This window comes from Ammospiza nelsoni, chromosome 5 (assembly GCF_027579445.1).
Source record: "Ammospiza nelsoni isolate bAmmNel1 chromosome 5, bAmmNel1.pri, whole genome shotgun sequence".
Lineage (NCBI taxonomy): Eukaryota > Metazoa > Chordata > Aves > Passeriformes > Passerellidae > Ammospiza > Ammospiza nelsoni.
In genome coordinates, this window is record NC_080637.1 from 69,158,743 (window position 1) to 69,181,283 (window position 22,541).

The following is a 22,541-nucleotide window of genomic DNA, read 5'->3' on the forward strand; positions in this document are numbered from 1 at the left end:
TTTCTATTTAAAAAGAAAATTTTCCCTGGCCATTTCTCGTGAAGTGTTGGCTTCCATACAGTTTTTTTCACCATGCTAATTTTAATGGGTTGGTTATATTAAACCTATCATGTCTAGAAATAATATTTATCCATTTGTTCTTTTCACTGTAAATATTTTTTTTGTTCTTCCTGCAAGTGGTGATCCACAAGTGCATACAGACTCTGGATGTACACATATCCTCTTTTTCCACTGTGGTATTCTCAGAAAAATGTGCTCATAACCTTCTGCCATTGCTCATCTTTTCAGTACAGCATATGCAGTGCTGTGGCCAGCTTTGGTTGCACTTCCCTCTCAACTCCTACTGGAATTAAATTCTTCTACTGCAGTCTTTCTCCTTTTGTCTCTTGTAGTTATTTTTCTGTATTTATGTAACTTGTCAGGCTTGAGTTGCAACCCATGTGTCTCACTTGGCAGATACAACCTTCCAGATGCTGACACATGTTGTTCTAATGACATAATCGTCGTGTATCTCAGGTCTGATCTCCAGAGATGAGGAAATGTTGATCAAGGAGCTCCTGCTTGGCAGTTTGTGCCTTGCAGCTCTCAGACTGCTCCTTTCATTCAGCAGCTCCTGATAATTACATCTGCTGTTGCTGTGCTTACAAAAATCCCTCTTCATCTCACTCTGTGAGAAACAGGGACTTTATATAAACCTAATACTTGGATATACTCAGCTTCTGCCCAAGAGCCAGAGATTTCCTCATCACAGATAACCCAAATATATGAGGTCTTTAATTTTACCAATTGAGAGCACCAAGACAGCATTAGCATCCATGGTTATTGTAACTCCACTGCTTGTTCATGCCCAGCAATATATCTTTTAGCAGCTTTACATGGTTTTTTGTCTCTCTGTTACTTTATTTTCAGAGTCTTTAGTGTTGGATCTGTGTTCATTTGGGGTTTATGCTACATCTTAGTACCAAGCTATACTCTATCCTAAAGGCATTTCCTTCTTCAGGAGTTTATAAACTCTTCTTTCCTTCCACTTTTCAGGCAAATATGTTTGTAGAGGTTTGGGGGTTTTTTTATATTGCCACTTTCTTCAGGAAATGGTAATGAATGAAATTATTTTTTGTGGAGATCTGTTACTTTGGACGAGTTGCAGGAGGACCCCAAACACTCCTTTTGAGCTAGATTCTGTCATAACTACCATTTGGGTTTTGTACCATGGGGTTCTGGCCCTCAGCATTACCTCATGTATATTCTTGAAAACTCCAATTAGAGGTATTTCCCCATTTGTGAGTGACAATTTTGTGTGCTTTTCTTGTTCAGAGACGTGAAGTAGTTGATCAGCATGTGGAACTGAACGAGGGAGACCCACCATGCTCACCTGAGCTTTAAGGCTCTATGTTTGCTCCTGAAATCAGATAAAACTGTAATACCTCCTTTTGGAGCACCACATATTCCCTTAGGACCTTCTTAGGAAAACATGCAGGTTTTTACAGATCTCTTTCAGAGAAAAGAAAACATTATTTAACTGATTTATTTTCACCAATTGTCCTTTTGTGAAGAGTAGGTATTTGGCATATTTCCTTCTAGGTTCAGTAGTTCAACCAACACTGCAGAAACTCACCTTCAATAATTTTGTGAGTCTTTTGGCATATTTTGGTAGATTCCTGTGATTGCAAACCAGAAGTCTTCAGTAATGGGCTGACTATAAGTAGAAGCAATTTTTCTTCTTCGTATTTGGTTCTGATTATGGCCAAAAAGAGGAAGCAAGGGAATTTTATGGAAGATTTTGAGAAGTCTTTGAAGAAGATTTCAATTTTTCATATTAGTTAATAATCAGCATGCACTTTAGAGTTACAGTTAATGAGGCCCTCATATTTTAAACTAGGAAAAAACCTTAACATTTGTGGATGGACTGTCTCCAACTGTTGTTGAAGAATTTGTTATCTCAAGATCTAAATGACTGCCTCCATGAGGAAGCTTTAAGTAGCTGACAGTCCTGAGTTCCCTCGTTCCACTTACTCCGTGGAAGGTCAGTTCACAAGGAGGGGTTTTTCTAGGGAGAGTTTTATTCCATCTAGGATGGACTGAGGTCATTGAGTTCTTTATCTGGGTCATGTCTTCTAGAGGAAATACATGATAAGCAAAAGCAATAGTTCAAAGGAGTAAGGGCTTGTAATGATGGAATGATGGTTTAAAAATTGATTCCTAGTGCAAAGCATATCCAGTATTCATTCTTCTCATCTGGTCTATGCAAGTGCACAGGTAAAATGTCCTATTGCATTATTTACAGGGTTCTATGATAAAATTCTTTCCCTGCCTAGGTGATTCTCTACTCCTAGAAATACTTTCAGCAGTTGAAAGAATCATTTCATTGCTTTCTCAAACTGTTAACTAATCTTTCCCAAGAGCTTACTAGAGAAATCTACCTTAATTCCAAGAGTGAAATTAGGCCATAAAGATCTTTATGAGTGTAGTTCAAGGCAGGGTTATGAAGTTTGCCAGGATACCTCAGATTTAATTGAACCTAAATGTCTTGGTGAAAGCATGTATCTTATTTCATGCACTTGCATAAAACTTGATGGCAGATTACACATCACATGAATGCAGGATAGATTAAATTGATACATCATTTTAACATACATCACTTGGCCATCCCACCACTTCCTTCCTGAAGTGAAAGGAAAATTCCAGAAATGTGTATTGGTCACACCACCTTTTCCTTTCAGGCTTTGGAATTAGTTTTGCATGTGAATCAGCAACTGGATCACAGCTTAGGTAGCAAAAATTGTGCCTGAACTCTTGGCACTCCCACAGTGTCAAATGGGTTTTCCATTTTCTGTGTGCTGCCACCAGTGAGCATAAAGGCAGAGCTGCCTCCTGTACCCCAGTCTGATTCCATCTCTGCTGTGCAATCTCCTGCACATGGGATGCAGGAGGGCAGGGGAAGGAGGGTCATGGAGGTATTTGGGTAGATAATACACCTTGAAGAATGCAGCTGCTGCACAGGTAAGTAATTTTTTCTTTCTGAGTATAAGATTCCTGAAAAGAAGATGTCACTGTTTATCATTCTGGTATTTTATCAAAATACAGGAAGATTTGCCATTGGTGTCATGCTCAGAGATATGATTGCTTCAGAGGAACAGTCACTGTAGGAAACATGTTTTAACTGCAGTTAAAATTAATAGAAGATTTTTTCCAGAGTTTAAATCTTATCACAATAAAGGTAGAATACTTCATGTAATTAAATGGAGGAAAGCAGCAGCACAGGTCAGCGTGAGCCTGTCATGTTTTAGAGTTCAGAGCCAAACAGTTGGAAGAACATGCTGCTGTGTCAAAAGGTTCACTTCAATTTTATCTACTAATACAAGACAGCAGCTTATATTTTTTTAAAGTCTTTCAAATACTAGTCAGTCACAAATCAATGAGCTAGAAACAAAATCATTCTTTAAGAGTGTTTTGAAACTATGCTGCACTAATGGATGTGCTACCTGACTGATCTGCTGCTCCTGCCAGTCATTTGTGTGGTTTTGTCAGGTGGTTACACACATCATGACACTGTTAGAAGAGTAAAGTTGCACATCTTTTAAATAGGTTTGACTGAGACAGAAAGGAAAAACTCATGCTTTTCTTACTGGGTGGGTTGTGTTAAGGTTCACCATTTCTAGGCAATTCATTCTAAGCCTGGATTTTTAACTTGTGACCCTCTATCATATATGTATAAGTTTATGTATTATTTCAGGAAAAGTAATGATATATGAATATAGATTTTTCAAATGCAGGTAATGTGGCTCTGTATTTTTGGTATCACCAGTTTTTCTTCCTCCTGTCCCTCAAGCATTCACCTGTCTTCTGAATAGAGCACTATGTAGTGTCATGTTTAATACAGTGTTGAATTCACTCTGAAATGTTTGCCTGGAATGAAGAGTGGATATACCTATGTGTTAGAATGTTTTATTCTGCATTCTTATTTTAAAGGAATTTCCATTTTAAATGCTGCTGTTCAAATGTACAATTCCCACTTCTGTTAATTGACACAGAAAACTACACATTCACCTGGCTGCCCATGAATGATATATCAAGGAGTAAAGTTCATAATTACTCTGTAATGCAGATAGTCAAATATTTCCTATATCTGAAATGGGTACTATTCCTTGCACAACTTTTTGTAACCTTGTTATTCATCTTTTTGATGAGACTTCATTTACGTTTATCATAACCATAAAGTAGTTTTGGAAGATGTTATCAGTGTTCCTAAAAGATTCTGAAAATGTGGAAACATGTTTCCACTCCTGTTTTTGAAATGCAGATCTCTCAGTTTGTTTCTTTAGAAAACAGCAATTACTTGCCCTGTGAATCCATCTTGCAATGTAACCATCAGCAGGAAGCTGCTCTCCTTGCAAACCTAACAGCTCCTGCTGCCTGTGCTGGTGCTGAGCACCAGCTTTGCTCTCTACCTGGGCACTGGTGCCACATGTCCTGCACAAGTCTGGTGAAAAGCTTTGCATCTCTGCTTGAGCACTCTCATTGAAAGTGGCAGTTCTGAGACTGCCAGAAATGGTTTTCATACAACTGTCTTTGGGGATATGGTCCTTGGTCCTAGAAAGCAGCAATCAAGGAATAAGTCAGATTCATTTGTTAAACTCCAATGAGTGTGTTTTTTCATTATGGAGGTTGCAAGGACAATTTTTTCCCAAGTCAGTCTTCTTTTTCCTTATTCTTTATATGGTACAAAACCTTTTCAGTGTAAGTGGAAAATTACAATCCTAAATACAAAAGGACAGAAGCCAAAGGGGTACATCTGACAAAGAGGAAAATGCCAACAAATAAAAGCATTTTTGATTCTTCCACTGCTACTGAGATGGCTAAAAAGCCATATATTAACTTCAGTGTGCATTAATATCTCATTGGAACCCTGTGACCTAAACCAATCTGCAAGACAAGAAATGCAGAAATCTTCCATCCAGCTGCTCCCTTGTGGTGGATTTGTTAAGCAGCTGTGGTCCAGGGCATTCATGTATGTACAGCCTGCTTTGAAGCTTTCCGTGAAGCTGCTTCTGCAGAAGCAGGAGAGACATATTTATTTTCCTTGCAAGAGTAAAGTTAGGAGAGTCTCCTTTAGAAATAACAATACCATTATTGTGTATAGATATATATATATTAAGTTATGCTGCTTGTAGAAACCAATAAAACATATTTTTTGAGGAGCAGTAAGTTTTCTTCAGTGTTCTGAACATATGAGGCACATCTGAACTCACAGCTGTGAAGATGCTCTTAATCAAAGAATAAGTTTTTAGGGAGTCTTAATACTTGAATGTCTGAGATTCAGACAACCCAGATGAATCCTTCATATTTCCTAGCAGGCCTTGGGTGTAAAACTTTTTTAAGACTTAACTGAACAGTGGAAGACTCTGTTGGGTCAATGTTTGCTTTTCTCCCCCTTAACCTGGAAATGCAAATTCCAAAGTGCAGTGCTCTGTTTCCCTTCTCACCACTCCTGCTGCTGAATGTGCGAGCCAACAGGCAATTCTGAATGCCTGCTACTTTCCTGCCACTTCTGGCTTCTCTGCTTCTTCAGAGCTGCTTACTAATCCTTCTTTTCCAACAATCCTTGCTTCTCTGTGCTGTATAATCTGACAGGGCTGTGGCACAGCCACACCAGACAAGCAATCTTGCTTTGATGTCCTGCTTTGCTGCCTTTCTCCTTCTCTTTACTGCCATCTTCCTCTTACTCCTGCATCCCTTCGTCATTCTTTCCTTTGCCTGAAGATTATTTGCCTGCAAATTGCACCTTGGGAGGGAGAAACACAATTTTGGTTGGCTTAAAAACTTGGTTGGTTAAGAGGCTGTACTTCCAAACAAGTGGTCTTCACCTCATCTCCCATCGTTTTCCAGGACAATCTGCGTAAAAAGGATGATCGGATTGAAGAGTTGGAAGAGGCACTCAGAGAAAGTGTTCAGATAACTGCAGAGCGAGAAATGGTGCTAGCACAAGAGGAGTCAGCCAGGATCAATGCTGAGAAACAGGTCTGCAATCTTGTAAAGTCACTGGTAGCCCTCCTAGGGAAGTAACCAGACACTAAAGTACTAATTTCCCTGCTTTCCTGCCTGAAACACAGCTGGCTTTCTTTGATCCTCTGTGTCTGTTCCACTGTTAGGTAACAGAACTCATAAAATCTGCAAAACCTTCATTTTAAGTTGTATTCCATAGGTAAGATTTTCTTGAAATTAAAATCAAAATCTAAGGTATCCTGAGCTTTTGAAACATTGGTTTAAGCAGTAACTCTTCTGATCTCTCTTGCCTGTCAAAGCTGCCTTCCTGTGTGTAAGGTATACTTAGATTTACTATCTTGTTCATTGAATTTATTTGAAAGACAATGGTTTTTATTAGCCTGGTTGTGTTTATGGACCACAGTCTCCTTGCACTTGCAAAACAACTGGTTAAAAACACAAATCCCTTGGCTTGAGCCAAGCATGCGCACAGAAAATACACACTTGTGTACTGAAGCCACAAGAAAGTTTCATGCATTAATTGATTTTGTGCCACTGATACTCTGAAGAATCATGGACATGCCTGATTTTAGCTCAGGTAAGTAATCATTGAGAAAGCATACCCTAAGTTATGAATAAATCCATGAGATTTTGATAAAGCTTGTGAAGCAGTAGCTGGAACTGGCACTCTTAATTTTGTGAGCACTCTTAATTTTTTGTGAGTTTTTCACTGTTCCTGAGGACAGTAATTAACAAACAGGAGCCTTTGGTCAGTTGCATTTCAATGGAGAAATCTCCTTGTCTGTTGTTTACTTAACAACATTTCTGATCAAGTGCGCTTTAAAACATTTTAAGAGGTTTTTCTTATCATGTATTCTTGTATCACAGATGTTAATGAGAAAGAAGTAGAAACAGAAGTTTTTACTTTTTACAACAATTGAAAATAGCAATTGTTTCTCTATGAGCTAGAGTCAAGCTCAGCTGTTTGCTGATAGATGTATTGAGGGTAATTCTGGTTGCTTTATTTTAGGATTGTACACAGTGAGATGGAACTCACTTTCAGGAATGCATTCTTTCCAAGCTTCTTGTAGCCTTTAAAAAATTGCATGAAATAGAAATGTTAACTGGTTAGTGAATGCCACTTTGACGATTAGATCTCCTTGAAAGGAAAAGATACTTCACAAAGCATTGGGTTCAATGATGAGGCACAAAAGTAAAAAAAATGGTATATGATTTGATGCCCAGGATGTTGTTACAATGTTTTAATTAATTAGTTACAAGACAATGTGACAATTTTTATATTCTTTGAGCTGGTGCTCAAAGAATATAAAAATATATCATTATAAAAATATATTATATACATATAAATATAAAAAATAGATTGTTGGAATTGGGTGTAACATCTTAAAAATGAGGCAAGCGGGGAAATGCACAGCCAGAAGATCAATGAACCATCAGGGTCAAGAGAGAGAATGAGAAGAGAGGAAGAGAGCCAAGATGAGTAAGATTTGTGGGTAACAGCATAAAAAAGGAATATGGTAGGTAACAGCATAAAAAAGAAATTAATTTGGATGTAGCAGTGCATGCAGAAGTGAGGAGGAGAAAGGAGAATGGAATGAGAGCAGCAGTATTGGAAGAAAAGGAAGTTGACACCTATGACAGCAGTGGCTTACTGCAACAGAGCTAAGCTGCCACCTCAGACCAATTATGGTTTTTAAAATATGAGCAACAAATCAGCACAAGGGAAAAGGATCTGCAGAGTCGTGTTCTAGTCCGCACTGGGAGACCTGACAAACACAGGTAATATTAGAGTTTTAAAATGCAAGGCTCCATGTTCCATATACTATCAGTGGCAAATCCATTGAATTTCACAAACCATATAGTAGGTTATTAATATTCTTAAGCCAAGTGTGAGTGATGTGTATGATTTTTAAAATGTTGATGTTGTTCAAACTGTCTGTAATTTGCTTTTAATTGCATGCTTTTTCTTTCCTCTCTTGTTTATCTTGTTTTCTACCATTCTGCCACTTCACTGCCTGTCTGAAGCTTTTTAATGAATCAGTGCATGAAGTCAACCATTTTGGCTTTAGGTGGTTCAAGGTATGAGGATATCTCGCCTGTGTGTGCCTCTGCCCCAATATTTTGTGTTGTTACTGTAGCCTTGTCTTGTGCAATCCTGCCCTCCATCATCTCATGTGTGGTGTTGTGCTATTTTATAGGCTTTACATTTGAATTACAGTGTCCACAAAGCCACCCTGGATTTCATGGTTCTCATATATCCTAAAATGTTGCTCTCTTTAATCCAGTGTTTGAAAATATCCTGTCAGTGTGTATCAACTGCAACAGTGTTAATACACAGTGTATGCAAGACATCTCCTGCTGACTAAAAACTTTCTGTTTATTTCACAGTTTTAGACCTGGTCTTTCTTTCATCTTTCTCAAAAATAAAATCAGGCATTTCCTGCTGGGAGCAGAGGCCCCATTGAATTGGGCAGAGTTTTATTATCCCCACTGATCTGTATAGCAGGAACCCTGCCATACAGAGAGCAGATGAAGCAGTCTTGCATAGATGGGAAGGCTTGAAAGTTCTTCAAGCCTTTCTTTTTACTAATAGTCACCTGGTTTTGATGGTGCACCTGCTGAATCCTCTGTGTAGATGCTGTTGTGAATTCCTCACAGCTGTGGGGTTATTTATTTAGTACTGTGGCTGGGCCCAGTAGTTCAGCCCTATGTGGAAGGTCAGAGGATGTATGCAAACTTCCTTCTCAGTGCTTCCATAAGGCTGAAGGTAGGATTTCTCAGATAAACTTCAATCATAAAGGTTTTTTTTTTATTAGACATGGTAAGTGTAGATTCAGACACTATTTCTGCATTAACCAAATCTGAGTTTATTTTAGAAAAGCTGTCATTATGTTCCTCAGGGGAGAAAAATAGAACTGCATAGAAGTTTTTCCCTGCTCAGAAATACAGCAGTAGTTTTGCTCCCTAAGAAAAACTGTTGGAGGTTTTATTTGAAAAGAGGCCCTGTGTTGTTCACAAACCCTTTCACAGTCCTGGTGCATCTTACCTTCCTTTCTCCTGCAGCAGGAAGCAGCAGGTTATCCTTTGTATGAATTGAGTCCTGATCAGCACCATTCCCAGGACAGTGCTGGAAATGGGCTTTGATCTTCATGAGAGAGTGGGATCCTTTTTGTGAAATAAAGTGAAACACAAGTTTAAGTTCTGTGACTCAGTGTTGATCAGTAATTAGTGGCAGGTTCTTGTCTCCAGGAGCACAGTAGCAGGATTACTGGCATTTTTAGCCTTCCTTATTGAAGGGCACAGTTCACAAATGTTTTCTCACCTGAAATACTTCATGCTCTCCCTTTCCTTGTTCACTTTCATGCCCAATCTTGAGTGCACATCCCAGCCGTTTCCCCAGCTGAGGTTGTTCTGGGGCTGTGTTGTGAAATGGAGCAGACCTGGAGCAGTTCATGGTGACATCTGTCTTACTTTTTGGAGGGATTTTTTCATTTGAAGCTCTTCACTGCCCTGGTTCATGAATCCCCATGCACAAATTGAGGTTCATCTGAGGAAGTGTTGACCTGTGTGGGCAGGACTGAGAAGTGAAGGCAGGAGGTGCTTAGTATTATTACTAAAAATGTTTTTACCAGAAACTTACTGCAGCCTTTGCAATGCGCTCCTATTTCTTTGAGTGAGATGGTGCATTACCTGACCACAACATACATTTCTCTAGGTTATTTTATTTCCTTCGAATTTAAAAAGCAGAAGAGTTTAGAAATTTAAATAGCATTCCTGCTGATAGTAGTGCAGCTCTGTTCTCTCATGAATACCAACTCCTGCTTAAATGCACTCTGTGTATAGTATCAGCTAACATTTAACTCCTTACTCTAAAATGTAATGGCAAAAAAGCACATTAAATAATGGCCATTACATCATCATTGCTTCCTTCCTTAAGTAGGTATTTAAACTGAAATTTTTAAGTTGGCATTGTGATCTTGACACCTTCCATAAACTTTTTTTGAAGTTATGGTTCACAGTGGGACACTTTAAATGAGGTTAAGTATGTCAACCTATAAATAGCTGTATCTTTGTTCATACACTGTCTTTTTATCCTACATAGGGCAGATTTTTCTGTTTTCTTTTTTTTATGGAAAATATAAAAGATTGAATATTGTAAAAGTAATGTATTGATTAAATCAATTTTCTTACACTCATTCCTTTCTCCCACTGTCTCTATAAATTATTTTAGAAGGATTTAATATTATTTCAGGTACACATTACATGTAAAATATGTTGATAACAAGGCTCCTGAAATTCTACATCACATATGCCTACTTCAAAATTGTTATCTGTTTGTTAAGGAAAAATAAAGATGAAATAGGTTAATAACTCAACCAGAACCTCCTTCACAGTTCTCTGCCATTTCCCTGCTGTAAATACAAGGTCTGCAAGAGTTTGAATGTAGAGTAGAGCCTCCAAGAGTGTTTTGTCTTATCTATAAGTTACTGTGCTGAAATTCTCAGCAAGTTTTGAATTGTATCTGTCATTTGCACTTCTGTCAGAACACCATTCTGGTTTTAACTTTCAAGGAAATTATTTAGACTATAATTCATTGTAAGAATAGAATAGAAACTACATTTACAACAGATTTATCATACATTGGATGCTACCCTATCAAATACCTTCTAAAAATGCAAGCTAAATTAAAACATGTCTTTTTTGCTGAGCGTTTTGTTACTGAAATAGATCTGAAATATTTTCTCACATACGTTGAGAAATAATTGGAATTATTTCACAGCACAAATTCTGACACACTAAGTTACTTTCTGCAGGTCCCTGTAAATGACAGATATGAAGTGGAATTTCTCAGGAACCAACTATCTGTAGATGTTTTCTGAGCAGAAGTGTCAGAGTTCTGACTGCTCTGTGATACATGCTGGACACTTTGCTTTTAATGAATGTTTTTGTCTCTTCTTCTGTATCTCCTGGTGAGAAATTTGATAAACTTAGAGATAGGGGATCAAGGCAGTCCAAGGTATGGCTTGGGGGTGAAGGTGCTGGAGGTTTTCTTAAAGATTTTTCTTGGGAGTTTACATTTTTTTGGCTGAACTTCCCTTGAATATCTGCTGAAAAGCTTTTTTCTGTAAAAGTCTGCCAAAATCATTTTGGCTTTTGAGTGTGTGTTTATATGTACGCGTGCAAAGTAATTTGAGTACTTAGTTCATATCAAGTAAATTTCTGTGCTAAAAATTTATATTTTACTTTGTTTTACTGATAAAAAAATTTAAGAGCTTTTTAAGTCAGTGTCATCCCAAAGTATAATCTTACCATTGTTTTCCAAGAGATTTACTTTATTCTTTTGTCTGATTGTTCTGCTTTGGTAGGAGAAAGCATTTTGGGTAACTGAAGTTCACTAGGCCCTGTCAGTGAATATGTTTGCAGTCATTTTTAGGAGCACTGCATCTCCCTAATGTTACTTCTTTTCCCCAGATATTTTAATGGATTACATAACCTTTTCCTTTAAAAATACACAGATTTGCACTGAGTCACTCTCCCTGCAAGGGAGATGTAATTTGGTGTGTAATTCCCTCTGCATTCAGTAATGTACCTTTTAAGAGGTGGAAGAGTGGAATTTTTTCTGTCTTAGTTGTGCTCAGCTGTGCTGAGCTGGGGGCTTGGGAGGGTTTTTTTATCTCCAGATGGGAAAAATGAATAGAGAGAGAAATGAATAGGAAATCATGCCTAACAACTTTGAGGCAGAGATCTTTTTCTATCATTATAGACAAAAATCTTTAAAATCTTTTAGAATCATGGAAGTGTTTAGGTTGGAGAAGACCTCTAAGATCGTTGTGTCCAGCCATTAACCTGATACTGCCAAGCCCACCACTAAACCATGTCCCTAAGCACACATCTACCTGTCTTTTACATTCCTCCCGGGATGATGACTTTGTTTTTGTTTAATTTGTTGCTCTCATTTAAGATTGCAAAGTAGTCAAAATTTGATGACTTTCAGGAGAACTGGGGACACTGAAAGCATAATTAACCTCTGTGCAAAATATGCATTGAGCATTTCTCCATGTAACTCACCTTTTCATTTAATGAAATGAGAAATACTGATGGAAAATGTTATCTAGAAATTTGGTGCAAGTGCTGATTTTAAGATCATTTTGTCTGGATTTTTATCTCTTTTTATTGTTTAATAGATAAATCCTGATTTCATGTTATGCCTTTTGCTAAGCCAGGTATCCCAGACAAAGCTCTATCTTGGCATCTTTCTGCCTGTTGTATTATTTTCTTAAGCACCTACTTCTGGACAGCATTTTATTTGTTGTGGCTCAAGAGAAAATCAAATTCTTGCAGACTTGGTTACATTAATGGTTGCTTGTAATTGTGAGGACCCACACAAAAACTTGTGTTAATATTTGTTTTAGCTAGTCCTGTGCTTTTTTCATTTTAACTTCCTCTTCTAGTTGCATTCCCTGTGGTCTTAAATGATGGTGTAATACAATAAGATGTAAGTTAAAGCATTAGAAATACTCATTAGACTTGAACATTAGATTCAAATATGTTCTTTTTCTGGCATAATTGATTTTTCCTCCAAATCCATGAAGTACAAGAAAATAAATTGTTTTCCTTTCCATAGCATTCTCCTGTATAGAAAAGGAGAAGCCTGACAAGCTTGAGGTTCATTAAATTGAGGATGCCTCTTCATTTGAATCATTTCCTACTCATAAAAACTTTCTGACTTCCCTGTACTGCTGCTTCCCATTGGATTCCTTCACACCCTTCACTGAATTTCAGCCTGAATTCAGTTGGCTCCGAATAGTGGAAGTTCTTTTCATTTTTTGTAGTTAGGTTCTGCTACTTGCTTTCTGTTACCTACAATGCTGAACATCTGCTTCCACCAGTTTGTAGAGGTGGAAACTTTGCTGAGTTTGCCAGTGAGACTGTGCTTCTTCAGTTGCCACATGTTCAGCCTTCACATGGCAGTGCATGTGCTTTCATTTATTTATGTTCATGATCCTTAATGTCTTTTGGGAAAAGAGTGTTAAAGTTGTATATGGAATCAGCATAACATTTTTCACTGCTTGTAGTGAGTTAATCCATCATACCAGAGTTTTTCTCTTTGGAAAATCAATCTGTGCTATATAAATTGACAGTCTCTGCTGTGTAGCACAGCATTAAATATTTACTTTGAATATTGTTCAGTTAGGTCTGAACTGTCTGCCATGGTGACATATCCTAGTTAACCTGAAACTGTCTAAAATGCAGCAAAATGGAAATCAGCATGGTCTGCAGAAATCTGGTTAAAACCTGCTGAAATCCTTGGGCAATTAGTCTCACTTCTACCTTAGCAGCAGTAGATGTAACCTAAGAAAGGGCAATTTATTTTGAAGATGGCCATGTTTAGAGTTCTGGCTGCAGTATCATGATTTAATCATAGATCTAGAGAATTTTGTTTGGATGTGATAAATTGTGCCAAATGAGCCCAACATGTGCAGCACTGCACAGGATGTGCTTCTAGGGTCTCTTCAGGGTGTCTGCCTCTGAAGAGATTTTTAAAAGATGATCAAAATCCAAGTTTTTTCAAGGTAGATTATTGTTCCTAGTGATTGCTGCTGTATTTCCAAGGGTTGGGAATTGCAAGTCCTGGAGGATGAATGCAAGACAGTTTCCTGAGACTATAGATCCATGTAAAGTAGAATAGGACAGCTTCCTTTGGTATGATGATATGGATTAAAAAACATGAGAATGTTTTGTTGGATAATGATTTTGCTTGAGGAAAGTGTGGAAATAGAATTGTAACTTGTTACACTCTTCAGATACCAGTGACTAAAACAGATTTCTTTTCCTCAGTAGAAATCAGAATTCAGTTTTCACTTACTTTTATTCAAGGCCTGACTCAAACATTTTGTTTGTGTTGAGCAGAGGCAATTATTGTTTCCTTCTCAAGAGCTCTTGTCCCAGCAGTAAGCTGTTGCTTATTTGTGTAGGTTATAGCCCACATTTAGGAGATAAAACTGTCAAAGCTACCTCCAAACATCCTAACAGGACACAGCTGTGACTCACTGAGTCCTGAAGACTTTTCCAAACATCTGTGAATCCTGATTCCTCCTTCTTCGTACAAAAACTCAGCCCTCTCAGAGTATGAGTGTAAAAAAATTCATGAATACTCAAGTAACAAAACCCTTGACAGAGACTTCTTTGTTGATGTTTGTGTGGCTTCTGCAGGAGGAACATGGTAATGTCTGATGTCTGGTAAATCTCATAAGTGCTCTTCCTTGCCTAGAGCCATCAGTGGAGACAGCGAGGAGCAATACAGAGCATTAACTCCTTTTTATTATCAGATGCTCTTTTTATAATGAAGTTTTTGTGGAGAGACCAGCTCATGGAAATAAGAGACATCAGCTGTCTAAATATCTCAGTTTCACAGTGATAAGAAAAATTGCAGTATCCTGCAGTATCCTGCAGATTTTCTGACCATGGGCTTTTGTTCTCTTTATCTTGCTCCTCTCCTTTTTCCCATTTAATAAAGTAAGAATGGAACAGTGGCACCAGTTCTGTTAAGCCACCAAGACACTCTATTTTATCAGGGATGCTGAATGTACAAAATCCAAACAAGCAAAAAAACAAAGGCACAAAGACTTAAGAAAGCCACACAGTAATGTCAAGAAAGACAAAGTTCATCCCTAAGATGACTGCTGTATATTACAGATGATCAAAAGACCCTGCCTTTCTCTGGAGAGCTGGTAATCCACCAGCCATTTTCAGAGTTCTAGTGCTCACTCCCCTCTTTACTGCAAACAGAACTCCTCCTCCACGTGCAGTCTGCCACAGTCCTCCAATGCTGCACACAGCTGACTTTGGCAGAAGGGTGCTGCAAGTCTGGCACCCCCTTTGAGATGCAGGTAGGAGTGATAGAAACACCTTAATTACTGCATGCTGTGCCCTGGTGCTGAGTAAGAGGGGCTTGAACTGAAGCCAGAGCTCCAGCCTGAGTGGTGGGACAGAGCCATCCTGCTTTACCCTCCTGTGCTGTCAGTGGGGCAGAGCTTTCTGCTGTTCTCTGGATGAGGGCTGTCCTTACCTTACAAATCAGACATTACAATATAATTTTAATGAGGGACAGGAAAAGTTTTTTTGTTATTGTTTACTGATTTCTCCCCTTTTCCTAATGATAGTTTTAGCTCTAAAGAGGCTATACCTAACAGTTTTCCCAGTATCTATAGGAATTTGAAGTTCCCTTAATTCAGAATAGCCAAGAGTTTAGTTAAGTGTCTTGGATATAATCTTTAAGAGTACCTTAAAGCTACCCTACTGCTTTAACAAAAATGGGGCTATGATGAAACCATAACTCATTTCCCTCTTATTTTGTGTAAAGGTTTATTAGCTTGTGATTTAAGCAAACCATCTGGTCCTGCTGGCAATCCAAGTTATGTCAGACTCAGTGCTTTCTCCCTGTAATATGTTACTGGAGGCAGTTAAATTACATGCCTAAGTCCCAAGTCTGGCCTGTGCTTTTTCCATGTCTTAACATCTGTTCTAGGAATTTTTTCTGGGACCCAAACAAGTTTACACGGAGCCAGATCTCTTGTCTTTGTGTTTCTTTTCATGTCTATTTCTTTTCCTTCTCTGCAGTCCTATCAGTTCAACTGAGTAAAAGATAATGCAGAAATTTGCAGACTCTTTATCATTTCAGCAGTGTACATAGTGATATAAAAACATACTTTAAAAACTCAAGAGTTGTAGATAAATGAAAGACTGTCATCTGAGAGTGACACTTTTAGAAATGTTAATTACTTTTTCAGTCCCTCTGATATTCTTTCTACTGACTTTTAACTGCAAGACTTTTTGTTTTGCTTGCCTAATTAATTTTGGGTAAAACGACAGATTTTTATTACATTTTGTCTTGCAAAGCTAATTTCTTGTTTATACAAAACAGGTCTGTTTAGAAAATAAATAATTTTTAATATACTTGTTAACCTGCTGAGATGGTTTTGAAAAGATCTCTAGTGATTGATTTATACACAGGTCATGGAAAATGACTTTGTGTTGGTATTTGTACTTGTGTGCTCTGAAATGCCATCATTTTGTATTCTGTCTGGAACTTTTGAGACACAATAATGAGTATTAACAGCTGTCCCATGGCCTGCTGTGTCTGTATGTATATTGAAAGAACTAGAATTTCTTTCCTTCAGTCAGAAGCATAAAAACAACTCTGATTCCAAGTATTTAATTAAACATTGAACTGTTTGACCTAAAAATACTGTATCTCCAGCTTAGGAGTAAGGATCTTAGTGTAACAGTCAAGTACCCTTGTCATGCCCTTTGAGACTTTTTATTACAGACTGGCAAGGTTGAGGGAGGGGATTCTCCCCTCTTTTTAGTTCTGGAGAAATCCCACCTGGAGCATCCAGCTCTGGGGTCCCAGCACAGGAAGGACACAAACCTGCTGGAGCAGGTCCAGAGGAGGCCAAGGTAATCAGAGGGCTGGAGCACCTCTCCTGTGAGGAAACCCTGGAAATTTGAATTGTTCAGTGTGGGGAAGGCTCTGGAGAGACCTCATGGCAACCTTGAGGTATAAAAAGGGGACTTGGAAGAGAGAGAGACTCTTCCCCAAGGTCTTTATTACAAGACAAGAGTCAATGGCTTTAAACTGAAAGAGAATAAGTTTGGACTGGAGATGGGGAAGAAGTTCTGTATAATAAGCATGGTCAGACACTGGAACAGGCTGCCTTGAGAAGTTGTGCATGTCCCATCACTGGAAGTGTGTTCAGGGCTGTGTTGGATGGGGTTTTGAGGGGCCTAATGTGGTTAAGGGCATGGCAGGAGGATGGTACTTGAAGGTCTCTTCCAACCCAAACCATTCTGTGAAAAAATTAAAAACAAAAGACGATACACAAAGTGTTCTGTAAAGATTGATAATCTACAGGTGAGAAAAAGCCTTACCTAACGTAAAATATTTTTTATATAGTGTACCAGTGATTTGCTAGTTTTAATGCCAGTCATATACATCTGAATTTGGATACATTAATAGCCTATCACTTAAGACTAGAACATTTTCCTTTTTGGTGTCTGTCTAGGGCATTCTTTAGCCTTTTCCTCATTCTTGGTATGCACATAGCCTATAAACATGGGTTATGTGGGTCACCATGTCAGAACAGAGCCTCTGCCCCTGCAGGTGATTTTTCAAGTGTATGGCATTGTGCTCTTTTTCCCCCCAGACTGATGACTCTGCCATTGCCTCTCTAGAGTTGCACAGTCCCACTGTAGTGAATTTCATTGTGTTACCAGCATTCATGATGCATCTGTGGCTCTGAATTTGTGCCTCTCAGAATTGCTCTGCTTCTCTGAAAAGGTGCAAGCAGAAAATTAAGCTCTAGAGCTATCTTCCTGAGAGGGCTCGAGAAGCCTTTTCCAATGTTCTGTGCAGTAGAAAAGTTATCTTCAGGTGATGCTTTATCACTGACGAGAGCTCACAATGGGAAGAAAAAGGGGTAGCTGCCACTACATTGTAATGTAAACAATCTGAAGTGTTTGGGGATGCTGAGGTTCTGTCAGTGAGTTGTCTGTCTGGATTGACCTCAGGTGTTGGAGTCTTTGGGCTCTGATTTTTTGAGGCAAACAATAACAACCACATCAGGTGATGTGAGCGTTCTTCCTGGCCTGAAGTATCAGTTGTGTCTCAGGAATTCTTAGCAGTGCGTAAGTTCTCATGTAACAGGTGAGGAACTGGAGCTTCCCTATCCTGATCATCTGAAATCATTCCAAGAGTAGTACAAAGGTTGGAAGGATTTCCAGACTCAGTAATGTTTTGTGTATACAGTCCCTTTCTCAATTTTTGTGTCTTTTTACTGGCTTTTGGGGAACTTGACCAAGCTCTTTGCAAGTCCCTGGCTTCACATTACCCAATGGCCAGAAAGGTTCACTGGAACCACTTAATATTTGGAGGTGATGTGGTATCTCTGTCTGTGCAAAAGCCTTTTGGGTTTTGATTTGCAGTTGCAGGAGGCTGAAATAACAGTCTGTAGGAGCAGGGAGGTTAGAATGGTAGATAGGCTCCTGAAAAGAGCCTCAGGTTTTTTTGTTATTAAATCATTTCTTTACAGGCTGTCATTGACATAAATAAACTTCTCCTGTTGCATTGCCATTTCTCTCCACCTTGCTTTCATGTTTCTTAAGGAGTGAATGCAATACTATGCAAAGTATTTGTCCTGTCTTGACATTTCCCTTTTCTGCTGCTGTGAATCTCATCCTGATCTAATTGACATTCTTTGCCTTCTTTGTTCAGTCTCTCAGGAAATCTCTCCTCTAATGGAAACTTATTTCAGCTTCATATTCTTCCTTAAAGATAAGCTGTCACTTGAGCAGGTCACTTAAGGCCTGAGAACAATGAACAAATAAGTCTCCATTTAAGTTCTCTGCTCAGAATACATGAAGATTTTCTGGCCTGTCTACAGATAACTGAATTGGAGCTATGTCCTAGACAGTCAAAGATACATCTTACTTTATATACTGTCATTGGAGCAAAGAGTAGCAGGAGTTCACTCTGCATCTTCTGAAATGGGTGGAAACTTTCTAGTACAGCTCACAGGGCACGAGCTTACCCACAGCTAAATTGAAAATGTCAACAGCATGTCTGAAAATGTCTCAATGTGCCAAGAGCTCTGGTTTTGGCAAATATTTTTTCTTTATTATGTAATTAGCTGCTCTCAGGGGACAGAAATCAAGGGCAGATGTGAAGGTTTTGTGTAAGCTAAATTAGATGTGCATTGTAAGTAGTTTACTTCCCGTGAATATTCTGTCGTTTCTCGCGGGACTGCTTACTGAGATAGGTCTGCATTAAGATTCAGAAGCTGCCAAATAAAATGTTTTGTTTTGTAGAAGTTTAATTGTAATAGACCCACGGACTATCTACAACCTGATGAATCTGAACAACAAAGTCTTTACTGTGAATACAATCATCACTATTTTGGTGAACTTTGTGTGACAAATGGCCCTTGCTGGGGAGCTTGGAAGGTAATGACAGTTCTGTAAACCAAGCTGTTGGCACCGTTTAAAAGCTGCTCACATTCCAGCCATTCCTAATACATGATTAGGTCAATTTTCTGTTGACCTGCAAAAATCCAAAATATAACTTTAGAATTAAAAAGTTAGCAAACAGAGCAATGAGAAAAGATAAAGTACCTGCAATAAGCACTAGTAGGAGATACTCTTGCAGAGTTAGCCCTTGCCACCTCTCCCTAGGAGAGGTATCAGGCTCCAGTTTCCTCTTGTCTTCCAAAGAGCTCAGAGTTGTCACACTGCAGATCTACACCAGGCAAACCAGTCCTTCAGTGTCAGCATCACAGACCCTGATGGCTGGCAGGGGGAGGAAGCCTGTCAGAAACATTTCAAACCTGATTATGGAGGAGATGTTGCTTCAGAGCTTGTTTTATCTTGGCAGCTGACAAATTGACACAGGCCCTTTAACTGCTGCAGTTGGCTGGGGGCTTGCTGATTCCAGGTGCTTTTCTGTTCAAGCCCAGGGGTTTATAGCTGGAGTGCCTCTCTTCAGTTGAAAGGAAAATGTGCACGAAGGTATTTTTGATCCACCCACAGGAAGCAGAGACTGATATCCTATAGCAGCTGATGCACAAGTGCACCTTCATTACTCCACCATTTTTCTAAGAATCAGTTTCCATCCTAGTAGTATTATTTCTGCTGTTCTTTGCATTCTTTTCTGATATATTTTCTCTATTTCACTTTATGGAGTTTTCTCTTAGTTTTAAAAAATGACAGATTTCCTGATCTTGTTTTGCGTGCTAAACACTAATAAAACAAGGAAAGTTTTGCTTTTATATTCATGCTTTCCAGTTCGGACTACTTGTCACTGAGGTTCTCCTTTGGCCTGTTAAATACTAGATGAATTCTTGGCTGTACATTTTGAATAGTTTATGATAATTGGATATTTTAATTTTTTTTATTTAGTTAGCTAAGCATAAGAATACCACCTTTTGGCAGCTGCATTTGAATGGGAGTAGAAAGATTTTCTGCAGTAAACACTGCACAATGTCTGTGCTGGGTTTTATAAATCTCCTAATTCTCAATTACAATGTTTCTTGCTCTGTCGCCATTGAGGATGAACACCAGTCTTATTACCCATGTTTGTCGTGAGTCATTAGCTCTACCTTTAGCAGTACAGGACTTATTAATGCATCTTACATCCTTCCCTCCTACAGCACCTATATAGCAAATTACATACTCAACTCTCCTTGTAAAAACATGTAAGCAGAAATTGAGCTTGTTGTAAATTGAATAATTCACTTCCAGGATGGATCGCAAGTTGACTGTTATGGAGGGATATAAAGGCAATGTATTGCTGTGATTGCATACTAAATTTATACAAATGTTTGATTTTGTGCAGCAGTAGCATCTGAGTTTCTCCCTTTGAAAGCACATTATAAAATCATTTATGAACACTTGGTTTGTGATGGAAAGAGAGAGCCTACATGGAAGAAGTCAGTGAAAGTAGTGTGTGCCTGTGGTATTTTCTGAGACCCCGACAAAGGGAGGAAATGATGAATCTGACTTCATGTTCTTAGAAGGTTAATTTATTATTTTAAGATACTGTAATATATTAAAGAATGCTATACTAAAACTATAATAAACTATACTAAAAAATAAAAATATATACAGACAGAGAACTAAAAAAAGGAAATTAAAAACTTGTGACTCTCCGGAGTCCTGACACAGCTGGACAGTGATTGGTCATCAAGTAAAAACAATTTACTTGAAACCAATGAACATGAATCATTGTTTACTGATGGTAAACAATGTCTAAATACATTCCAAAGTAGCAAAACACAGAAGAAACAAATAATTATTGTTTTCCTTTTTTCTTTGAGACTTCTCAGCTTCCCAGGAGAAAATCCTGGGCAAAGAGATTTTTCAGAAAATATAACAGTAACAATGCACCATTGAGCTTTATTATAAAATTATTAAAGCACGTCCAGAGGGTTTTGAATGCTATATGTAGCTAAATTTAAGCATGTATTGTGATTTTGAATGTTAAATAGTGACAAATTTTACCTAAGACAGAACCTGTTCCGAGTGCAAAATAAAGTTACTCTTAATTTGTGTAAAATATATGGCAGAATTTATAATTATGTTGTTTCTGAATCTTTCCAGTTTGCTGAAGATAAGAGCATTGTTCTGCTGTACTTCTCTGCCGTCAGCAACTCTTTGAATGTCTTACATTGCTAAATCCCAACATGTGCCTAAAAGCATTATTCAAATGGTGTTTTGAGGGAAGTAGCCTCACATCTTCATGGGAACCCATTCCTCTCCCTGCTTCAGAAATGATACCTTTGTTCCTAAAGTGCACGTGTAGTTTCTCTTTAGGCATCATTTACAGTGAAAGTGTTTTATCCTTTGGTATATTATCAATGTGTTTCCTTTAATACCTTCCATTTTTGTGGGCCAGTGTTAACATATGCAAGCTATCCTCTTATCCCTGTGGTACACTCTCTGAAACAGAAATACAGAACAGTTGAAGGTTTGTATTGTAATGATTATGTGACCAAACTAAGTTAACTCACAAGCTGTAATGCTGCTTTGGTCAAGTGTAGGCATCCTTTGCACAGCACTGGATGGTGCCTCCAGCCTGCAGAAGTGCTGAGTATTCTATTCCCTGGTAACATTGGTACTCCAGTTCAGTTGTGGCATTTAGTAAGTTCCAGCTGGTCACACTGCATAATTTTTCTCTCCTCCTGTCTTCTCCAAAAATGTTTTAGGTAGAGGAGCTGATGATGGCTATGGAGAAGGTCAAACAGGAGCTGGAGTCAATGAAAGCAAAATTGTCCTCTACACAACAGTCTCTGGCTGAGAAGGAAACCCATTTGACCAACCTACGTGCTGAAAGAAGGAAACATTTGGAGGAGGTCCTGGAAATGAAGTAAGTGTCTTTTATTATTTGTAGGCTTGTTTTATTGATTGTCTCTGCATTCCTTTGTGATCCTTGTTGTTCTGAAGACAGCCCTGCCTGGATAGGTCTCTGCAGATAGCAGTTATCTGTAATCAGTCGAGCCTTCAGAGGTGACTTCTGACCAGGGATTACTTGCATCACTTTCACACTTCCTCTAGAGCTCAAAAACATTTCTTCCTTTTGATTGTTTGCCATAGACTTCTATTATTTGCACAATAGCATCTTCAAAGATCCTAAGCAACTATTGAGACTCAGTTGTTCTATGTCCAATGAATGTACCAAATCTTGCTTTGAGCAGCCTATAACTACTTCAAGGTAAGATGCAAGGCAGTGTAGCAAATGACCAAAAAAAAGAGGGAGAAGATAAACATAATGTGAGTTGTTTGTAATGGTAAAGTCACACTGCAGATTTCTGGTCTGCTCAAGTATTTTTCAAACTCATTCAGATGATTCATTAGCACTGCAGCAGTTTGAAGTTCTCTATCAGTCAAACTTTTCTAATCATCCTTAAACAAGGAAGCCTGGATAAAACCAGGCTTTGAGGAGGTGGGGAGAAGAGAGGGATTAGACTTCCCAGGCTTAAATACTT

General features: G+C 38.4%; 1 protein-coding gene across 3 annotated transcripts in view; it reads left to right on the plus strand.

Annotated features, from left to right (window-relative positions):
- ERC1 (ELKS/RAB6-interacting/CAST family member 1) overlaps positions 1-22,541 on the plus strand; it is a 274,816-nt gene that overhangs the window by 155,177 nt on the left and 97,098 nt on the right. For all 3 annotated transcript variants that reach the window (XM_059471721.1, XM_059471722.1, XM_059471720.1), the window contains 2 exons: positions 5,887-6,018; positions 21,762-21,922. In XM_059471721.1, coding sequence (XP_059327704.1) covers positions 5,887-6,018; positions 21,762-21,922 — 293 coding nt within the window. The remainder of the gene's footprint in view (positions 1-5,886; positions 6,019-21,761; positions 21,923-22,541) is intronic.